Source organism: Atractosteus spatula, chromosome 9 (genome assembly GCF_055471065.1).
Source record: "Atractosteus spatula isolate fAtrSpa1 chromosome 9, fAtrSpa1.hap1, whole genome shotgun sequence".
Lineage (NCBI taxonomy): Eukaryota > Metazoa > Chordata > Actinopteri > Semionotiformes > Lepisosteidae > Atractosteus > Atractosteus spatula.
The window spans coordinates 49624904-49647660 of NC_142714.1; the positions used below are offsets into that span (position 1 = coordinate 49624904).

At 50.5% G+C, this 22757-nt stretch overlaps 2 protein-coding genes across 4 annotated transcripts; both read left to right on the top strand.

The window, feature by feature from the left end:
- The first annotated feature begins 1022 nt into the window (after positions 1-1022).
- On the top strand, positions 1023-11695 carry LOC148828764 (sodium/hydrogen exchanger 2-like). The gene is made up of 12 exons (XM_088925547.1): positions 1023-1291; positions 2135-2598; positions 3648-3898; positions 4698-4915; positions 5488-5684; positions 6601-6690; positions 7013-7083; positions 7676-7828; positions 8443-8539; positions 9532-9642; positions 10457-10523; positions 10857-11695. Exons 1-12 carry the CDS (start codon positions 1078-1080, stop codon positions 11048-11050), a joined length of 2127 nt encoding a protein of 708 aa, XP_088781673.1. The 5' UTR covers positions 1023-1077; the 3' UTR covers positions 11051-11695.
- Positions 11696-14463: 2768 nt separating this feature from the next.
- On the top strand, positions 14464-21920 carry LOC148828765 (transmembrane protein 182-like). 3 transcript variants are annotated; one of them, XM_088925548.1, is made up of 6 exons: positions 14478-14674; positions 15331-15447; positions 17094-17238; positions 17592-17690; positions 18379-18516; positions 20452-21920. In XM_088925548.1, exons 1-6 carry the CDS (start codon positions 14516-14518, stop codon positions 20673-20675), a joined length of 882 nt encoding a protein of 293 aa, XP_088781674.1. In that variant the 5' UTR covers positions 14478-14515; the 3' UTR covers positions 20676-21920. The 3 variants fall into 3 exon arrangements, with proteins under 3 accessions (XP_088781676.1, XP_088781674.1, XP_088781675.1); XM_088925550.1 differs by lacking the exon at positions 15331-15447 and having other exon boundaries at positions 14464-14674; XM_088925549.1 differs by lacking the exon at positions 17592-17690.
- Positions 21921-22757: the final 837 nt, after the last annotated feature.

Sequence of the window (22757 nt, forward strand, 5' to 3'; positions counted from 1 at the left end):
CCAACCTCAGAACAGTAAATCTGTTACAGCCTGACTCATAGCTCTGGGAGATAGGTATACAATATATCTCTTACCTTCTGAGACCTGTGCTGTCCTTAGTTTGGGGTGTTACCTACAGCCCAGTGACACAGATGGTCATCCTGAGTCTCTGTGGAACAGCCAGGCATATATCACCTGCTCCTTCTTTCTGACCCTAGCTCTGGCTGCACAGAGGTCACCAAGGTCAAAGGTCAAGGTCAGCTGAAGGCAGAGACACAGTGAAAGAGAGACACAGTACAACTAACATGATTGCATGTTTTTGTGCTACAAAAACCTGTGGTATATGGGATAGTTTTCAATGCTGATTTCATATAAATTGTAATTCGGAGTTTCGGTCAAAGCCCAGTCATGAGGGAGAAGAGGTGTGATTTTGAATCTAGAGCTTTACTGGGGTAACTTGCCTGGCTGAGATGAGTCTGGGAGCTGCAGCAAGGGCGGAGATGGGGCAGAGTAAGGGATCCAAAACCGAAAGGAGCAGCGAGTCAGCAGGAAGCGGGATATTTATTTATCGGCAGGAGGAAGTGGGCGAGATAATGTTTTGCCATCCTCCGGGACGTGTGCTGAAAAATCTTTCACATCACGCAAAAGGTTCTGGTAACTCCGCGGTTCCTGCTCTCCCAAGCTGAAACGTTGTTCGATGTGAGATGTGTTAGGATTGGATGTGGCTTTTGAAGTTGCGTGTCTGAAGATAAGCAAAGCACAAAGATATCACAAGCTCAAGTGAGCTAAGCCCTTGCAATGGACAAGCAAATACAGCACTGAGATCTGGTTTTCCATCGTGAGGGGTCACGGTGAAAAGTGATGGCATAATGAACTGGCAGGCTCTTTAAAAGCCCATTACTGAACGGCTCAGTCGATACAGTCAGCGCAGGGGCACATTAGAGTCTGAGTGCATCAATTAGTCAGCTGCTGCACTGGACAGCAGCGTCCCTGGGGGGCTCGGTGGGGAGGTGGGCACGCCCTGTCAGCAGAGCTCCACATGCCACTCTCCCTCGCTCCTGTGCTGTGCCCGGGCCAGTCTCTGCCAGCACAGCGGCGATGCTCCCTCTCCTGTGCTGCCTGCTCCAGGCTGCCCTGGCTGTCTCCCCGGAACAGCGCCCGCCTGTGCCCTACAGCAACACCAGCAGCCCCCCGCTGACCACCACACACCGGGAGCCCCGGAGGCCGTGGGTCTTCAGCGTGGACTACCACCATGTGCAGGCTCCCTTTGAGATAGGGCTCTGGATCATGCTGGCATCCCTGGCGAAACTTGGTAAGCAAGGCGTTCTTGATTTTTAAAAGGGGGGCTGTTTTGCGGGCTTTTTGCATCTCCACAAAAATAGTGTTCTTAGGCGACACTGCATTGCACGCAGATCTAACACAATTGCTTTTGTATTGATTTCTGTGTTGATGCAGTCGCATTGCATGACATTTTCATAGGGTTGTCCAATATTCTCCCATAAATTAGGCAGCAGCAGTTTGGAACGGCTAGGGCTACAGACTCTGGACCACAGAGCTGAAGGCTCATTTCCAGAGTGGGATTCTGTTGTGCCCTTGAGCAAGGTTCTACATTGCTAAAGTAAATGCCCTGCTGTATAAATGGGTTTGCAGGTCATCACTGGAAATGGGAAATTGTTCTCAGAAATTGACAGACCTGGTAAAATAAAGGAATAAAAATGTTTAACCATTGCTACTTGACTTGGCTTGTTAAATAAAAGTATACATTTTTTTTCTTGATCTGCTATACGGACTTTTCAATCAAAGGTTCACATTGTCTGTACCCTGTATAGCCCTGTGACAATGTATTAACACTGATATTTGAAGTTAATCAGTATCACAGCCTTAAAATATTCCTCTTGCTTAATCCAAGACTTTCCCATGGGCTGAGTGTTTTCTCACTGGCTAGGCTGTGTGCCGCACCTCCTGTCCATCTCCCTCATTGGCCAGGCTATGTGTCCCGCCTCCTGAGCATCTCCCTCATTGGCCAGGCTGTGGCCCTGCCTCCTGACCATCTCCCTTATTGGCCAGGCTGTGTGACCCGCCTCCTGACCATCTCCCTCATTGGCTAGGCTGTGTGCCCCGCCTCCTGACCATTTCCCCACCTCTACCCTGGCAGGGTTCCACTGGTCAGGCAGAGTGCCAGCGGTGGTGCCCGAGAGCTGCCTGCTCATCATGGTGGGGCTGCTGGTGGGCGGGGTCATCTACAGTGTGAGGCACGAGGCCCCGCCCCTCCTGAGCGCGGAAGCCTTCTTCCTGTACCTCCTGCCACCCATCGTGCTGGACGCCGGCTACTTCCTGCCCATCCGCCTGTTTTTTGAGAACCTGGGCACCATCCTGTGGTATGCAGTGCTGGGCACACTGTGGAACGCACTGGGAATCGGGCTGTCTCTGTACGGCGTGTGCCAGGCGGGGCCCTGGGGTCTGGGCGACCTGTCCGTGCTGCAGAGCCTGCTGTTTGGGAGCCTGATCGCGGCGGTGGACCCTGTGGCGGTGCTGTCCGTCTTCGAGGAGATCCATGTCAACGAGCAGCTGCACATCCTGGTGTTCGGGGAGTCGCTGCTTAACGATGCCGTCACCGTGGTGCGTGAGGGCGGTGGACACCGCATTCCTAAAACCCATTCCCATTCTGCAGACCAGGATTGGGCCCAGATCTTCCCCATGGTCCAGCTGTGTTTCGTCAGGCTTGTACCTCCAGGTCTCTCAGTCCTCTCCCAGTAAAAGGAGTGCAAATTGGGCTCAAGAGCAATAGACTTGGCCAAATCTCCCCTTTCAGTTTACAAGTTAATTTCTGTGAATAACAATAATCAATCGATGATTGCTTGACTTTACAAGTTAACTTTAAAGTTAACTTGTAAAGTTACTTTAATTTGACAATTTTTAAAATAAGAATAATCAATCAGTTGATAGATAGATTCATTCCTTCATTGCGTATAGAATTCTGAAAGAAGTTAATTAATTCCTTGCATTTAAATAGCACTTTTCATCCCTAAGGATCCCAAAGCACTTTAAATATAGGAAGGGACCGACTTCATCCAGCACATTACTGGTGTTTAATTTTGTAAAGACGGGGGGCTTGTTTCCTTTATTTTTACAAGACAGTGATGCAGAACTCTTTGTGAGAGGCAGGGAGGCAGAAGAGAGGGAGCAAAGGACAAGGATGGGATGGGGGTATTTCTGAGCGCTGGTTACGGTCGGGGAGTAGGGGCGAGGTGTTGGAAGTCACTCCTAATGCAGAAAACTGAAGAAAAGCTTTTGACAGCGAACACTTTCATTCATTCCTTAAGTAACACAGCATATAGGAAACAACACAAAAAAACCTTTTTCTGAAAACATGTTTCTATCATTCCCCTGAGTGATGTACCGACACAGACTGGATAAAGAGACAAACAGCGACATGCTGCCATTGAGCACAAACACAGCAGTGAGGAAAAGAACCTAGTCACAGTTCAATGGGTGGGGGTGTAGGATGAGGCATTTTGGAACAGCGGTGCTTTCTAAGTTGAGGAATTCAGGGGGAGATGCTGGTCTTGCTCACTCGTTGTTCCGACTTGTTTCCTGCTGATTCAACGGCAGCCCCAGGTCGGTGCCGTCAGAGGAGCAGTGCTGTCTGTCCCCTGTGTGCCCTGCAGGTCCTGTACAAGCTGTTCGAGTCGTTCCTGCGGCTGCCGAGCGTGTCGGGGGCGGACGTGACAGCGGGGGTGTGCCAGCTCCTGCTGGTGGGGCTGGGCGGGCTCTGCGTGGGGCTGGCCTGCGGGCTGATGGCCGCCCTCACCGCGCGCTGCACCGCCCGGGTCCAGGTCATCGCGCCGCTCTTCGTCTTCCTGTACAGCTACCTGTCCTACCTCACCTCCGAGATGTTCCGCCTCTCCGGGATCGTGGCGTGAGTGCCGAGGGAACTTCACACGCCAGCTCTCGGTGCCACCGGCAACCCATGTGACTCAACCCAAGAGTCCGCTGCCAGCAGCTGAAACAGCTCAAACCCAGCCAGTCTTGCAATGCAACTGCATTCTTCGAGCAATTGAAGCAAACAATTGTTTTGAAATGTATTTAGCATGTTTTAAACAACTGATTGCAAACTGCCAGGAGCAGTACTTCAGTGACGACCCTGGTATTAATAATTAAGAGCCAGTTTATTTCTATATTGCTCATTTGCTGAGCTGCATTAATGCAATCGTACTCAGGCAATGCATCATATCCAGTTCTTCATCAGAGGGAATGCAGCCCCCCAGCCTGCCTGTGTCTTTGTGAGCCGTATAACAAAAGCCTTTTCCACCAGCTACGTCTATCACACTCTTTCAGGAAAGGAAACGCAAACTCTTGCTGTTAAAATGTGAAAGAAGAGCTTCTAAAAAGGCAGTACGGTGCTAGCAAGAGTCAAGCCCCATAGTGCCCAATATCACCTGATCCAGTCGGGGCTTCTGTGACAGTGATTAGCGTAGTACAACCACACAGCTGTGATAATGCTGCCTGGGTTGGATAGTTGTGAATTGATCCTGCCTACACCTAACTCTCCTGTAGGGCCTGTGAGAGAAATGGCAAATAGCTCTGTTACAAGGTCTTCATCAACCATGTGAGGAGCTGTCAGGGGTGATAAAAACAAAAAGGCTTCATCAACAGGTTGTTGGTGTTATGGTTCTGACTGATCGGTGGGTAAGTCATGCTGCCCGTGTTTGTCGCAGGATCGTGACCTGTGCTGTGACCATGAAGCAGTACGTCGAAGCCAATGTGTCCCAGAAGTCCCACACCACAATCAAGTACTTCCTGAAGATGTGGAGCAGCGTGAGCGAGACCCTGATCTTCATCTTCCTCGGCGTGTCCACCATCCAGGACGCACACATGTGGAGCTGGGCCTTCATCTCCTTCACTCTCTTCTTCTGCCTCTTCTGGAGGGCTCTGGGCACGTGCCTTACTGCACACAGGCACCCACACGCATGTAGCCCCTTGCACACAGACACGCATGGAAAAGAGTGGCTTGGCGACAGCCAGGCATGGACTTCACCAAGGTGTATTTCTGGGTCACAGCTGAGTTACATTACAGCAGCTGGAATGGCTCCAGCTACCTGCAATGGGATTGAGTCCATTATAAAAGCCATAGGTCCTGAGCACTGAGTTACACAGTAATGCGATGAAGATACTTGTATGTGACTATTAGCATAAAGTTAATTTGGCTCATATTGTATTTCCCACCGAGATGTACTATGCTATATTTCTTTAAGTATGTGTGCCCACTTGGGTCTCCAATTCTCCTTGAGGGCTACAGGGTTTTATGGCTTTCATTCCAACTAGGCCTCAATTGCTTAATTGACCCAATTATCAGATTATTTATGTAGACCAGGTGCGGAAACTACAGCTCTGCAATTGGGTTTGATGTAGGAATAGAGTAGATATCCGTCATTCACAGGTGCAAAGCAGCAGGTCCAGTAATGGCCTGGTCAGTGTTAATCTAATCATCTCCTTCATGTGGTTCAGGGGTGCTCTTTCTGACCGCCTTGGTGAACCGGCTGCGCAGGAACCCTGTCACCTTCAAGGACCAGTTCATCATTGCTTACGGCGGCCTGCGGGGGGCGATCTGTTTCTCCCTGGTCTTCCTGATCGATGACTTCCCCAAGAAGAGGCTCTTCATCACCACCACCATCGTGGTCATCCTCTTCACTGTGTTTGTACAGGTATTTTACATCACCCTCTTTCTCGCTGGGCTACCAGCCAGTCGTCATATGACCACTCTATGCAGAGCCCTGACCAGGCTCCAGTAACCGATGCTGGTAGGGTCAGCTGAGCATATGGCAATAATAAGACATGAGTCCCAATGATCATAATATGTGAATTGTAGGAAGAATAACAACCCCACTCTTAAATAGATAAACTCATCTGCACAAGACTGCCTTTGTTGAGATGGTTCTGACCCAGTATGTCGTTGAAAATTTAACCCGGAGCTGCCGTTCAGCACAGTGACCCTACTGGCGCATGTGCCAGAGGTCAGTGCAGGGAAGCGAGCCCCCTGAAACTCAGTGTGGGTCTCTGCTGCAGCAGAAGACCTGCTCTTCTGGTGCAGTACAGGTTGGTGCCATGTCCACTCTGAGCACCTGAGCAACAGTGACTGAATCCCAGCAGGGGCAGGGCGGAGCTACACGTTACACTTACACATGTGACACACACACAGGGCATTTACACTGCGGTCATTGTTCTAGGTGCGAGTACCAAACCACAGGAAGTGAGATTCCTGCTTGGGCAGGGCTGCTGTGAAATTAAACCTCTTCTTTCGCTCTCAGTTCCGTTTCGACTCCTCTTAGGGGAACATGTGGGACCCAGGTCAGTGTGCGCTGTGAGATAATGCATTTTTCAAATGAAATCGAATCGTGTCTGAAATACACAGTTATCACTGCTCTTCCAGCACAGTCTGCGATCAGTGAGCGTCCACAGAGGACACTGGAGGAAATGGAATTCCATTCTTTATGTTTTAACATCTGCAGTGCTCAGAAGTAGCTCCTGCAAATTAACTGATAATATTAATATCCTAACAGAAACACATGGGAAAGGGGATGTTGAGTGTCACTGAGTAAAGGAAGTACTCTTCTGTCGCAGGGCATGACGATCAAACCACTGGTGGAGCTGCTGGAGGTGAAGAGAAGGAAGAAGGCGCCCCCTACTGTGAGCGAGGAGATCCACACCCGGGTACCTGAGAGAGAGCCCACAGTGGTCAAGGCAGACGTCTTTCTTGACAGCTGAAACGATGCCCACCAGCATCAGGGCATTCAGAAAGTACACAAAGAGACACAGTCTGCACATTTGTAAATCGCTCACACCTGAGCGCTGGCATGTAAAAAGGAAAAGATGTGTATGATAACTGATGAGGACACAGAGCACCCTTAAGGCACTGTGCAAATAATTCTAATTAACTTACTGTGATTTAATACGAAACCAGCCAATGTCACCAGCAGGAAGCAGCAGCCGCAGTGCTGATGAGCTGACACTTCCTGTGCTGTTGTGCCCACAGCTCCTGGACCACTTGCTGGTCGGGATAGAGGACATCACTGGCCACTGGGGACAGAACTACTGGAAGGACAGGTGAGGGAGCATCTTCAGACACCAGGAGGCCCCTGGAGCTGCTGTGCTCAGACCCACGGCTGCTCACGACATCTGGAACCGCTCCAAGCAGCTTCTGTCAAGTCCTGCAGCTCGGTGCCGTAGTGCGGCACCACTGGCCTGGTGGCCCTGGGCTTCTGATTGCAGGAGAATTCGGAACTGCCCCTGTGCTCCAGTCCTATCAGCATGATGAATGAGTAGCAGCCTCCTCTGCTGGGGGGGTTAGAGACCGGGTAAGACGGGGGGGTCACCAGCATGTTGTGCCACGAGAGGTGTGTGAAGGGTTTTAACTAGCGATCGACATGGTCAGTTTCACAGAACTGTTTTTTTCCCTCATGCTTATAAATCTGCCATGCTATTGAACACATTGCACCTTCTTACACCATACCTCCTTATGCTTTACCATGCTTTTACTGTGCTGTTGCCACAAAACACAACAGTGTTCTTTGAAAAGTGTTTGTGGCACTGGGTCTCATTGTGTTGTGGCTTTGCTTGCACAGAACGATAACCGTGGGAGTGACAGGGAGAATTTGGTTTTAACTTGCCTTTATGTGTTTCTCGGTGTCCTCATTAGATTTGAGCAATTCAACAAGAAGTACCTGAAGAGGTATCTGATCCGGGCAGACAAGCAGGCCCAGTCCAGCATCGTGCAGGTGTACCAGAGGCTGGAGAAGAGAGACATCCTGGGGCCAGATGCCGAGGGGCTTGGGGAGAGCACAGTGCCCCAGTGAGCATGGCCGCAGAGAGCACCCCGCGCCACGCCCACTTCCCCTGCCATGTGCAAGACACACTGACACAAACTTTCACTGTCATGGAAAATGCATTATGCATCTAGGCCCTGAAACACTGGAACTCGAGCTTCAGATCTTTAGACTTGTACTTACTATTTTCACATTTACTTTCAGCAAAAATGAAGCAGCAAAATCTTGAAAATCGCTTTTTTCTTTCTTATTTGAACCAGAAAACTAGAAAGGCATCTGCCTCGCTGGCTTATCTGAGAGCTGGCTGCCAAGTATTGACTGCAGCTCAGTCCCAGCCTGCTTCCCAAAGGAGGCCGTCATCGGGCTCCATTACTTCCATTGCTTGTTAGCGACCTGACTGGTAGCAACGACAGATACCGACCTACAAACAGCCTTAGGTTAAAATGCCCAAATGCCTAATGCCCAAATGCCCTCCTCTGGTCAGTCTCCCTGACTCCCTGACCTTGTAGGCATCGTGGATTTGACACCTGTTTCTCTGTGGCTCTGGGCTGTGACACTCAGGGCCGTACTCCACAATCCCGCTGTACTGCTCACAGTTCCTGCCCTCATCGCCCCTCTCTTGCTCCTCCTGTCCTGGCAGAGGAGAAGCCGCGCCCCCCAGCCAGCCCCTTCAGCCGGAGGAGGTGGAGAGCGTCCGGAAGCTCCTGTCCCGGAACCTGTACAGCATCAGCAGAAAGGTGAGGAAGACAGGGAGCACTGCGCCCCCCTGTCAGGGAGGGGAAGCACATGCTTAGCTTTTCCAGCGACCCCGAAGAGTCTACATGAGCCTGCGTCTCTACGTGGGCGTCTGAAGGTAAGCAACAGCGGGCACCAGAGCTCATAGCGTAAAGCAGGCTGTGAACATGTGCCCAACCAGGACACTGGTTCATCACAGGTCTGCCTGTGCCACCTACACTCACAGGATCTTGTGACTGACTCTGGCCCCATCTGACATCTCTGAACTCCTCCGTGTTTACACTCCCTCCCCTCCGCTGTGGCTGGTCCTTTGTCCACTGTACCCAGGACTAAATCTCGGACCGTAGGAGACCGTGCCTTTTCTGTTGCTGCTCCTTTGCTGTGGCACGCCCTCCCTCCTACTCTTCGAGAGACAAATTCCTTTTAGTTTTTATTGTACCTGTCTTGTCTTTTTCTTTATCACTACGTATAGTGTCCTTGGATTTGGGAAGGTGCTTTATAAATAAAAGTTTTTATTATTATTATGAGCTGGGCGGAGTGGAGCTACTGGAGTAAAGTACTTATCTCCAGGTAGTAAAGCAGTGCCTTCAGCAGGGACTCGAACCCACAACCAGACAGTCACAAATCCAGAGATTTACCTCCCTCATGTATTCTATACACATAAGTATATATATATATTACACACAGATATACCTAACTGAGAATGTTCCTTGTAAGTATTTCTGTTGTGTGGCTTATCAAATGGAAACTTGAATATTTGCACCACTGCCAGAGTTTGTGCTGAATATATACGTTAAAAACATTTAAGTATAGAATGAGCAGTAAAATAAGAAAGAGGAAGCTACTGAAAAAAACGAGATTAAGTATAATATTTTCCATGCAATAGCAAAGCTGCAAGGAAACGAGACGAGAGATGTCGCTCCCAGTCCCCCCAGTCCCCCCGCTCCCCCCCAGTCACAGCCCTGAGTCACCTGAGGCTCTCGCTGTGTTGCAGCAGACGCAGGCCTACAGCCGGCACACCCTTCACCCCGACGTCACCGCGGACTGGGACCCGCCTGGCCGGCCCGCCCTGAGGAGGCACTGCAGCCTGGGGACGGACAGGCAGGTAACGCGCTGGGCGCCTGGGGAGACACACGGGCGCGCGGCCTCGTTTCCTTCACTGGCGGAGCCGCCACACAGGCAAGCTTTCTGATGTCGTACACGCAGCGCTGTGCCTGTGTTCGAGGTCACGTAAGGAGAGCGGTGCCATCTATAGCCTGGACATCGTATAGCCAGCAGCTACATCATCCTGCAGCTCACCACTGGCAGCCCACTGGAGCTCAGCAGGTGTGAGCCAGGCCAGTACCTGGATGGGAGACTCCTGGGAAAGCTAAGGCTGCTGCTGGAAGAGGTGTTAGTGGGGTCAGCAGGGGGTGAGGTCTGTGTGGGTCCTAATGCCCCAGTATGGTGATGGAGATACTACACTGTAAAAAAGGTGCCATCCTTTGGATGAGAGGTAAAATCGAGGTCCTGACCCCCTGTGGTCATTAAAAGCCCCAGGATGTTTCTTGAGTAGAGTGGCGCTGTTACCCTGGTGTCCTGGCCAAATTTTCCATTGATCTTTATCAATCACAGCCTCCTAACAATCCCCATCTCTGAACTGGCTGCATCACTCTGTTCTCCTCCCCACTGAGAGCTGGTGTGTGGGGCGCAGACTGGCACATCATCCAGGTGGGGCTGCACACTGGTGGTGGTGGAGGGGATCCCCATTACCTGTAAAGAGCACAGAGTGAAGTGGTTCAGAAAAGCATTATAGACGTGTAAGGAATTATTATTATTATTAAAAGCATCTTGTAAATGCTTGTACACTTTAAGCTGCTTTTGGGATGTGTCTAGCGAGTCCCACTATGACAGTGTTCTGTACCTGTTTTTGTGCACAGGGGGGCAGTGACGGCCATGCTGACAGACAGCCGCAGACAGCCAGAGGTCTGACCCGGTCTCTGACAGGTATGTCACTTACCTGACTTGCCTCTCTCCCCGAGAGCTCAGCTGCGCTGCAACACTGCGCTTCACTTCAGATCCACGAGCGGAGCTCCTCACAGCTCATACATGTGTTTTAAAGGGGTGAATCCAGATTCGAAAGGCTGGCCTCTTAAATCAGTCCCTTCCTGTGTGATCCTCTGAATTGTGCCTGCAATGCATGCTGACTGACGGGGATAATTGTGATTTTTAGTCATGAAATCCCTGGCAGGACTATTTTCCAACTCTATGACTCTGATGCCCCTGCGGTACACAGACTGAACCCACACCCTGTCTCTCCCTCCCTCTCTCTCGGACCAGAGGGCTCCAGCGAAGGGCCTGCTGTGGGACCCAAGTCTCTCCTTAACTCCTCAGAGTGGGGCGCAAGCGGGCCCCAGGGGCACTGCGGGGACACAGCTGAGGGGGAGGCTAGGGGGACCCCAAACCTGCCAGGAACTGGCACTCAGGATCTCAGCTTCTGTCTGGAAAACGAGCAGAGGGGCGATAGCTGCTGATCGCTTCTCACGAAGAGCCGGAGAGGGAAACGAGTTCCTGCAAGGAGACCCCCAGAAGATTTAAGAAACACCCGAAGAGACCTGGTTCTCAAGGATCGCCCACCGTGTCACTGGGGCACAAAGCCAGAAGCTATGGGACAGGAGGGCCAAGTGACTGGTGAGCCCCCTGGTGCAGATCTTACCCGGGACCCAGGCAGTGAGTCACCTCTTACTGTAGAGAGCTCCTCTCAGCAGGACCAGCTCCCAGGCACGGGACGATACACAGCGCTCCCAGTTCCAGTGCAAAAGGACACGGAGCCAGCGTCTCTAGTGCTTATGGCTCCTATGTGCTTTGCAGATGCACACTGAATTGCGATTTGGAACCCGAAGGGAAAAATGAGAGCTAATCTACAAATCTACCTATTATTTTGATTTGTTTAAATGTTACTGTAAATGTAATGCCAATATTCAAAGTGAAGCGAAGTTCTGAGGGGAGTCATTTACGTCCTCAGTAGCAATTGCAAATTAAGGATTTGCAAATGCTAAGGCAACACTTCCCTCTTGTGTTCATTTGTTGTCATAACAAGTACAATATATTGTATCCACGGAATGTTATTAACAGATCCTCATGAGAATATAAAGAATGGTTAAAAATGACAGGAAGCTGTTTTGTATCTAGTAGCTGAATTCAACCAGTTGAATGAAATCAGGGTAACGGCTTCATTAACACATCCAGTGTGTGAATCCATTCTCCCACATCCCTGTGTGTAAAGAAGTGCCTCTTTGTTCTCAGACCGCTGGTGTATTGGGGTGTTTTTTGCACATATTGGGGTGTTTTTGGCATATTGGGGTGTTTTTTAAAGAGATTAATCCAGGTTTGAAAGGCTGGCCTCTTAAATCAGTCCCTTCCTGCGCCCGTCAGATGGTTTTCCACAATGTAACGACATGGGAAGAGGAAGGGCATTTCTACCTTGAAGATGAGTTAAGAGATCCTGTGTGATCCTCTGAAACGTGCCTGCAGTGCATGCTTACAGGGATCATTTTGATTGTTAGTCATGAAATCCCTGGCCTAACAAGGGGCCGCAGACCTTGAACTGGAGCCAAAATGGTAGGAACCTGTGCTGTAAATGCAATCATTCTCTGCACCGTATTTTCCAAACTGCAGCACTGAAGGGTGGATTAGTCATGTTTGTAGGGTTCTGAATGTGAAACAATTTGGGAGAAAGATACTCTGGCTTTCTGAGACCCTCTGTACAGCAAAGTGCAGAATTACCCAGTAACGTTCCAGACAAAAAGATTGCGCTCTCAGACAGCTGGCAGTCTGGTATATGAGGGGAGGGGGGGGTGATTATATAATCAGTGCTCCTGTAAGATTGAAGTTTGGATGGAGTGAAAAGTTGAGAGCAAGGTTCCTGACTGGAGTCACGTCAGACTGTTTTGTCTACTTTGTGATCTGAATGAAAGTAAAACCTGAAAGCATGCAATGAAACACAATACCTACCAGTTGTCTCCTCTGTGCTGGGTGTTTGTGCTCTCTGTAATAATAATTCCCTAAACTTACATAGCGCTTTTCTGGACACTCCACTCAAAGCGCTTTACAGGTCATGGGAAACCCCCGCCACCACCACCAGTGTGCAGCCCCACCTGGATGATGCAACACCAGTATTCTCCCTACACACCAGCTCTCAGTGGGGAGGAGAACAGTGATGGAGCCAGTTCAGAGATGGGGATTATTAGGAGGCTTAATTGTTAAAAGCCAATGGGGAATTTGGCCAGGACTCCAGGGTAATACCCCTACTCTTTTCAAGATTTTTAATGACCACAGAGAGTCAATACCTCGGTTTTATGTCTTATCCGAAAGACAGCACCTGTTTTCAGTATAGTGTCCCCGTCACTATACTGGGGCATTTGGACCCACATGGACCGCAGGGTGAGCACACCCTGCTGGCCCTACTAACACCTCTTCCAGCAGCAGCCTCAGCTTTCCCAGGAGTCTCCCATCCAGGTACTGGCCAGGCTCACACCTGCTGAGCATCAGTGGGCTGCCAGCTGTGAGCTGTGAGCTGCAGGATGATATGGCTGCTCTTTAAGATAGGCTTCTATCATACAGGGTCTCTCAGCTCAGTGTCTCTCCTTGAGGAGAGGTGTCAGGGGGGCGGGTCCCCGTGCTCCTAGCCTAAACCCGAAAAGCAGGAAAGACATGCAAAGATGCAAGAGAAAAAAAATGATTAAAAGAAAAGAGGAATCAGGTTTTCTCGCGCCGCTGTGGAAGACAGGGGTGGGGAGAGCTGCAAAGAACATTTTCACAAGCGTAAGGAACAGAGTAATTGTAATAACGCATTAGGTGGGAACACAATCAAATTCTCACAGCGTTTGTACAGAAGGAAGCATACTGCTTCAATTATGTTCAGCTAAGCAAGATCAAAGGCTGGTTGTGAACGGTCATTAATATTCTTTTAATCCTACATATCTGTCACTCAGATAGAAATATGTCTGCCATTTCCCAAGATGCCCCACCCTTTTGCGTCCACTGCTAGCTAGATCCTCAGCAATTCAAGACACTTCTGGGAAAAACTACAGCTGTACTTCTGTGGGACGATATCGTGACTAAGTGGACTGGGCCTGGACTTGTTCCCTGTGCTGTGTCCTCCGGCTGTTTTTCTCTTAATCCTGCCCTGGCATGCTGCCCTTCTCTTTATCCTCATGACGTCTTCACAATGAGTGCTGCATGTTAAAATAAACGGACACCCTGTGGCAAAATACCACCCATAATATGGAGAAGACACCAACAACCCACTGGCATCAATGGGATGGTTCTTGGGCCTCATGAAGAGCCCTGTGCCAACAATCATCAAGAGTATTTTTACTGTAGGTGTAGGAAAATGAGTTGCACGTGGTTGTTTTCAAAGGCAAGGCGCTGTGTGGTGGCAGGGGCTTCTGACAAAACACAGGAAAAAGTTTTCTCTGTGTCGGCCAAGTGCCAAGCACTCCGCACACCCTTGTGCAGCCAGGAGCCCCAGCCCCACACCCTCTATCTAACTATGCAGAGAAGGTTAACTATGTAGTTGGCATGCACTGCCTAATTTCTTTTCCACCCCCACCACCGCATCACACAGAGGGGCTAAGAAGTTAACTGTAATGAGGAAAATTGCAAAACGGATACGTCTTTGAAGCCACACTGGTCACATTCCGTCTGCCGGGCTGGTAGGCAGGACACGCGCAGACGCTGGTGCACGCTGCTGGTGTTTTCACCCTCAGAGTGATCTGTGCTCATTGTGCAAACGCTTTCTTTCCACTCCCCTGTGAAACTCACACCAGCCCCCCCCCACCTGCCCCCGGCCGGCTGGCCGCTGTTAATTCAGCCTCCCAAAATAGAGCCCCCGCCCCCCACCCACGCCTGTCCCGTCCCCCTCCCTGCCCCTGCCGCCCCGCTCCTCTCTGCCTCACTCAGTCCCACAGCGTCTGCGCTCTCGCTCCAGCTCCGCCATGCGAGTGGGGATCTGCGCGCTGGTGGCGGGCGTCGTGGGGGCACTCGGGGTTCTGTGCTTTCTCACAGCCTTCGGGACCGACTACTGGCTCCTGGCCAGCGACGACTGCGGGGGGACAGCCGGCTCCAGGGCTCCGGGCCCCAGCAGCGCCACAGAGGTAAGGGGAGGGGGGGGGGGGGGCGGTGTTCCTCTTCTTCGGCAGCCTCGGGCGGTAAGGAGAAGGAAATCGCCCCCCAGCCTCCAGCCCGGTTCGGAGCTTGGCCTTTCGACCTGTTAGCTATTAGGATTTCAGTGCTACATTTGTAAAGGCGCTAACAGATCTGCTTCAGAGGTCTGCCTCAGGATTGGGTGTCTGGTGTGAGAAGCCCAGACAGTCTGTGACTTCCCCGGCCTGCTGTAGCACATCACTGGTGTGGGCCTGGCACCTGGGCTTTTCATCACGACAGGCAGGGTAACAACCAGCAGAGGGACGATTTTTTGAAAAAGGGCCCCACACAGCTGATTGCTACAGTAGGTGGTTGCTGGGGGGACCCAAATCAGCGTCGCACGATGCTCGGCAGCCCGCTGCTATTTTCTGTGCTCCACACCAGGGCCGGCCTTTTAGAAAACGTTCTACCAGTATTTACTTATGTAAGCAGCCTCTGTGAGCAAACCTAAGTAAATCGCACAAAAAAATAGCACTCTTGCAATATCCTGAGTTATAACAGTCTTGTGGCTGCCGGTCAGTGATTTGTGGCATCAGGATGATCGGATTACTAAATACTGAAAATAAAACAAATGGGCTGCTGTTCAGTAATTGATCATTACTTTCAGCCTTTCAGCCAGAAGACTGTCTTACAGAGAACACAGACACCCACTCCAAACACAAACAATGAGGTGACCCAGACCCAGCACAAACACCTGGCCTCTTGGAATTCCAGCACAACACAGGTACCTGATGGGCGGACAGACTGGGGAACAAGTGGATGGAGGGATTATTTTAAGCGAGAAAGTAGCTAGATTTACTGCCACACCCTTCCCACACACACATTCCCATTCCTGCCGCAAAGTTTTAAAACGAGCGAATACTGTATGTCATTTAGCAGACAGTGCCACTGCCTGAACTGAAAGTACTGTACTAATGTTATTGCAATACCTACATTTTCCACGCTTGCAACAACGAGAGAGGATCAATTCATCCTATCAGCTGCCTCCCTTGCTATGGCTCCACTGGAGCTGAATGCAGTGCAAAGGGAGAGTATGGTTAAAAGAAGCTCTCATGTGGTCAGTCAATGGTCACGTCTATGATGGAGAAGAGTCTTGACCAGAGAGAATTGTATACGACAGCAGATCAGCAGATTAACCCAGATGTTGATGTCAAAGCATGGATTTCAAGACGGATCAAAACGCAGATGTTTCCGTTCTAGGTTTGCATGAACGCGTTCTGCTTTATAGGAGTGACGGCACTTTCTATTGACGTGAATTTTCAGTTGTCTGTATTGCTGGTCCTCTTTTAAGGACACCCCTGTAAGACAGGCCCCCGCGCACAGCAGGGGTGCTCCTGAGCCAGGCAAATGAAGGAGTAAATCAAAGTCTACTGCACTTGTCTGCAGTGGGTCCCCGCTGAAGCATGAGACTAACTGAGCCTTAGGGGAAAAGAGCTCTGACAGGATACAAGACCAGCTCAACAGGCGTTCTGGCTCTGCCTGCGAAAAGTTTTTTAATCAAGACAGATGCTCCCTGCCAAATCTCATCTGGCTAGACACCATTAAAACATCAGAAAGCCCGGGCGCTCCCAGGAGCAGCACAGTGAGAGGCAATCTGTACAACAGGGCTGGTGTATACACCCTCTCTCTCTGTACTTCTCCATAATTTTCATTACACTAATTCCCTCCTCCGTGTGGAGTTGAGGGAAGCTGTCACTGTGACCCAGATTCATCAGAGTCTCCCAGCTGGCAGCCACCTCCTCTTTGAGGAAGAAGACAGTGCCGGACTGGAACTAGTGAGCAGCAGGGATCATTATCACAGTGGCATGCTCAGTGATGATTCACATTTCCCATCAACAAGCAGGAGTGAGCCAGAGCCTGTCAGAGCCGTATATAGCTATGATGACCAGGGCTCTGCTTATCATTGGCTTTGGGGCCATGCGACACCGCAAAGGACTGTCCAGATTATCACCAGCCACTGTGCATAAAGAGAACTGTGCTCAACTTTACAATCACAAATAAAAGCTACCGCTGCCCGCCACTTACACACTTCTCTACAGTGGCCAGTAGGCTGCGCTGCTCCCCTGGCTGAGACAGAGTGATGGTGTGGTGTGATGAAGCAGAGAGCTGAGGTAGCAGCCAGAATGGAACAGCACAGACACAGCGCTTGTTTCTGCAGGTTTGTGGGTGACATATACAAGACACACAGAAGGCAGTCAGGATGTTACAGTGCAGGGGATGGAGGCCACAGGGGACTCAGTGCAGCCCCCTGCCTCACAGAGCCACACCCAAGATTACTGGCGGTCCTGTGTTAATGCTCACCAGTTCTGTGTTAATGCTCACCAGTTCTGTGTTAATGCTCACCAGTCTCTGCGTCCCCTTCTCTCCCAGGCCGAAAACCAGACAGTAACAGTGAAGGTTACAACGACGGGAACAGACACTGTCTCTGCTCTCATCTTCCACCACGAGGGCTTCTTCTGGCGCTGCTGGTTCAGAGAGGACAGCTCCTGGCACACCTTCTGGGCCTTCCTCTTCAGTGAGTCCCAGCGCTGCACGCACTCACACCAGGGGAGACAGACAGCCAGACAGACAGAGGGGCATGGAGGTGGCCTCGATGCCCTGAATGCACAGACTGTTTCGTAATGTGCATGTTAATATTATCCTTGAAATATACACCAAGGTACAGACATTTTGCTGCTTCGGCTACTGCAAATCACGACCAGATGCCCTGTGCCCATCAGCGCTCTTTACGATAGCTGGTGTTTCACCTGAAAGATGCCAATCACATCCTTTCGGATAGAAAGACTAACATCCAACAGTTCATGGTGAACCAGTTGTTTAATAATCTACTGTAGCCAACAGCTGACACAGGCTTCTCTGTAATTGCAGCTAATCAGCCTCCACACAAGTTCTGCGTTCATGGGTACCTCTTTCCTCTGCCCATTGCGATCGGGCCAGTTCCACACCCCTCCTACGATGCCACAGCAGGTGAGCCCTCTCTCAGTCTACCAGCCTCAGAATGGGAATGATTGGGTTGGGTTATCCTCTCTCAGCAAGTCAGGAATGAGTCTAGGGGGATGTAAAGGATTGCTGTAGCTCTGTCCTCCTCTTTTAGGACTTTTTCATTACCCCCCGCCCAGCTTTGTGCTGGAACCTCACAGTTTCTGCCACCAAGGAGCAGACAGGTTTGCCATACTGTGGCAGCTGTGTCCCAGACAGCTAAATCACAGGCAAGCAATGAATGAAGAAGCCCACAGGAAAGAAAAGATTGGAAACAGAGTCCCAGACAGCAACTGCAGCAGACAGCAGCACGCGGCTCGGTTTGGCCTCTGATGCTCTTGTGTCGCTCTGATCGTCTGATCCTCTGGTTGACCAGTTGCACAAACACCCTAAGACAGCTTTCCCCTCCAGGATTCTTCGGTTCGGAGTTTAAGACACATTCAAGACAAGCTCCTTGCATTTAACACTCAAGGTGTTTTTGACGGCCAGGGCCGACCTGATCTGAGGTCTTGGTGCTGTGACGTGACCAAGCGGCACTCTGAACACGCAGATGTATACACCCTCCCTTCCTGTTGCAGGGACGCCCCCCCCCGTAGCCATGCTGCAGCTCTGTGACGCTCCATTACTAAGCCTGACGGCGCTGTGCTCTGTGTTTTCTGGCCACGCGCCTCCGCAGTGTTCCGGGGCTTCTGGACCGTGTTCATCGTCCTGGCGGTGGTCTGCTGCCTGGCAGGGGGGTTCCTCCTGGTGTGCGCCGTGCCCTTCGTGAGCGCCAAGCTCTACAGGCTGGGGGGGGGCTTCCTGATCACAGCCGGTAAGTGCCGACGTCCCTGACTTCCTTCCCAGTTCCCCTTGGATTGCCATCGTATTGATGCTGATGACTAGAGCCAGGGACGACCGTGCACGAACAAATGCTTGAAAGCAGAGGAATAAAAGCAGCTCCAGGTGGCCCTTCTGGTCTGGGACTGCTTGTGGCTGCTGGACTCTCCCTTTGAGTTCTTCCAGATCATTTCCTGTTCCGAGCCTGATGAGAGAAAAAAGGCAGGGCAGATTGAGAGTGTGTATTCATGTGTGTGCAGCTCGGGGTACAGGGCGCAACCTGCTCACGGAAATTGAGAGTAACAGGGTCAAGGTGCTCAAGCCAGGCACAATATCTGTCAATAAAGGGCAGCTGACGTGAGAGGGGCTACAGCCAGGCCCAGGGACAGCTGCTTCACGCAGGCCTGGAGACAGCCACAGCTCAGGCCTGCTCTGAGCGCCCCTCTGGCTGTGTCTCCGCCAGGGCTGTGAGGAACTGCCTGCCTGGGGCCAGAGTTATAAAAAGCACATCTGTGAATGAGCCTCCCGTTCATTCCCAGCGCCAGCAACTGCACGGCCGTCTATAAATACGGGTGCACACCCAAACACACTCACATGCACTATGCATGAACTGTGTGTGTGTATTTACAACGTGTGTGTGTTTATACAATGGAGAATATAGCCCAAAATATATTTAACTGTCAGCCCACCCTGTGAATAGTTTTCACTCAGCTCACTGCACGCCTGCGCCAAGCAGAGACCACAGGCCTAGAAAGAAGCAGCTCAGCCCAGATCTCGAGGCTGGGAAAGCCAGGTGCCTTTCTGCTGGAGTGGAATCTGCACAGCCTGGCTCTCCCGCCCGGTCCGTGGGGAGCACCGCTATCAGCTGCCCAGGGCGAGAGCCCCAGCGGACAGCGAGACCTGGCACGGCTGTCTGCCCTCAGTGTGTCCAGAGCCCCTGACACAACTGACCCATTGTGGGAAGACACCGCTTACAGGGATCAGATCTAATTAGTCAAGTTCAACTGAAATTCACTAAATTGGAAGTAAAACTGGAATGTATACATGCTGCAATTCAATGATCAAAATACTTCTGAAACATATAACATCCTTTTTTACCCTCTGCTACTGGAAAGAAGCCAATGCAGGTGGTCGTATTGTAGCTTTCTAAAGGCACCTTAAAACTGAGTGACAGAGCTACAGGGCCAGCGAGGAAGAGGGGACATGAAATGGGAGTTTCTCGCTGTGCCACTGAAGAGGCCGCAGCTTTTGCATAAGTTCTTGCAGAGCAGTCCAATGCCGGACAAGAGTTTCATCATCTCTGATAACCAAAGTTTGGATTTTTTGTTTTTGTTTTTCATTGCTGCTCCTGTGCTAAACGTTTGAACAGGTCGCGTGCAGCTGTGTTTTAACAAGGACCTCAGGGGGCCAAGCGGGCTCTTGGCTTGTTGATTGCTGCACATTTTTCCACAGAATGAAAATCTGGCCCTTCTCCCCAGTGTGAAGCAAGCTGTGATTTAAAGAGACAAGTAGCACAGGGGGACTGTGTGCCATGGGTGGACATAAGACTGCCCACAAGAGGGGGCCATTTGGCCCTTCTGACCCATCTGGGAATCAATACATAATTGATCCAAGGATCTCACCCAGCTGTCCCTTGAAAGAAGCAAACCACACGTCTGGGTTGCTCATTCCATACTTCTACAACCCTTAGAGTAAAGAAGTGACTCCTGATCTCACTTTTAAATGCTCTTCCCTGTAATTTCCACTTGTTGTGTCCTATGGTTCAGGTCTGGGGTGTGGATGAATACTTGTGTCAGGTGCCCCTGTAGTCCTCTCTGTTCAAAAAAGGTTCAGTGTCTTTTGTAGTGATGTCTTTTGTGTTTCGGGACTGAGGGAAACATGCAGAGGTGCCCCCGGTCCTGCCCACGCCAGCTGCGTGTGTGTCCCGCAGGTAGCCTGTTCCTGGTGCTGCTGTCTCTCTTCGCCCTGTGGAAGGAGCTGGTGGCGGACGTGCCGCGCTACATCCTGCTTGAGCGCAGCGAGGGCTGCCCCGCCGCCAGGGTCATCGCCCACTACGGCTGGTCCTTCCTGTTTGCTGCCGCAGGGATCCCATTGGTCCTCCTCGCTGGGCTGCTCTTCTTTTTCATTGGACGGCATATCCAGAGGAACCAATGATTAACCAATCAGGGAACAGGGGACAGGGAAAAACCGCCCATCTACTTCCTCTTGTTTGACTTGTTTACTTACTTTAAGATGTGGGTGTTGCTTTCCAAATAGTTGTTTATTTTATTTTCTTCAACACGCTGGATTTAGACAGTGACATTTACCAAAGAGAGGGTAAGTGATAAAAAGGGCTTCCCATGCAAATGATCCTTTGCTTTTAACTCCCTTTCATCTGGTTAATCATGTGCCTTTAGCCCCGATAGTTACGTAAAGAATTTATCCATGGGACGGGGTACCCTTAAAAGTCTGCAAATAGTAGAACAGTCAATTCCTTACATTTCTATGCAGCTGATCATCCCCCAGAAATAGCCCAAAGCCCAGCAGACTGGGTGGACGAGTGAGAAATTATGTCACCACTTGAAATAAGGTCAGCCAGGATCATGCAAGCACTGTGTGAAATTTAGTCAAAACACTGGGATTACACCCCCACTCTACACCCCGTGCCACAGGATCTTCAATGACCCAGTGGTCAGAATCTCTGACCTTGATGTCTCCTCTGAGGGTCCGCACCTCCTACGACAGTGTTGGCGGCCACCACAGTCAGGCAATGGCTGACACATTCTAGCGCTGGAGGAAGAGCGCCACCTACCGGTCCATCAACCGAACTTTAAGCAGCAAGCTGGTTTTCTTGGGGATCTCTTACTCATGCCTTCACCAGGACCAGTCTTGCTGAGCCACTAAGATCTGAAAAGATCAGGTTACAAGGTGGCAGTGCTACAGTCTCAAAGGTTACCTACCATCTGCTAGCACGGTGCTTATATTCTATGATTAGAAATAGTGCTTGGCAGTCGAAGGGCCGTAGAAGGAGAGACCACTAAAGATTCCTAATATTAATTGCATCAGGAAACCTAAAAAACAGTGTAAAATTACATTTATATTGTCATCTGCTTTTCACACGTGGGCGACAGAAGAACTGACTGCCAGACTGCTTTCGGATGATGAATAATGTGGTTCGTACCTAACTGTTAATCCCAGGATCTAAATATACAGGTTTTTTGTATATAAAATTCCATTTTATTTATCATATGGGAAAGTCACTGAAATGTACTTTAATAATATTAATACCAAATATAAAATGTACTACGCAGGTGACATAGATTGTTAATATTAATCAGTGGAACAGACAGTTATAAAGGGTTTTTTTTCTTCCAAAGCTGTACTGTATAAATCGTATTAAACTATAACTGTATGAGAAAGATCTGCCTAGTGATCATTTTAAACCAAGGGTAAGATGTGAATCAGTGATGGGCATGTTTACAGTAGCGGGCATGTACTGCACTTGCACGTTTTTAAGACAAAGCAATGCACCAATCTTACAACACAAATCCAACAAAGAGCCTTTTTCTCTAAAAACCTGGCCACGCACAAACACTGCCCTCAGAATTACCCCTCCCCCCCCCCCCCCCCACACACACACACACACACACTGTGTGAATGGACAGCAAATGGACAGCCCAATTTCGTAAAAGCGAGCACGCATCCGCGCACGGAGTCGGATGAAAATAAAAAAACAGCAAAACAACTGAAAACTAACCACTAACAACAACAACAACGACAACAGCACCGGGAGAAGGAAAACGCATGAAAGAAGATCAAACGGGAGAGGAGCTTTGATACATGAATGGGAGTCTGTTTCCCGGGCCTGGCTGTAGCGGATCTGCGGCCACCTGTCCTACTCTCCCCCCCACCTACCTCCAGGCCCTGATTTACCGGGGGTGGGGGGTCTGGTCTCAGTGCCAGTCAGCTGGTGCACGGAGGGCCGTGCCTGCCGCGTGTGTCTGTGGGAGGGTGACACGCCTGTGATCTCCCCGCGCTCCACCGCATATTTGCATATCAGAGCCCAGCCTCGCCAGCCTGTGTCGAGCCCCGGTGTTTTCATGTGAGTTTCTGCAATTTTACCACTTAATGGGCGGGGGGGGGGGGAGGCTTGAAGTTTCTCTTAGAAAGTCCACATTCCCTCTTCCCTTATCGACTTCAAGCACCTTTCCGTTTCAAAAGCAAACCTTTTCTTTTTTTTTTTTTACCCGGGGTGCG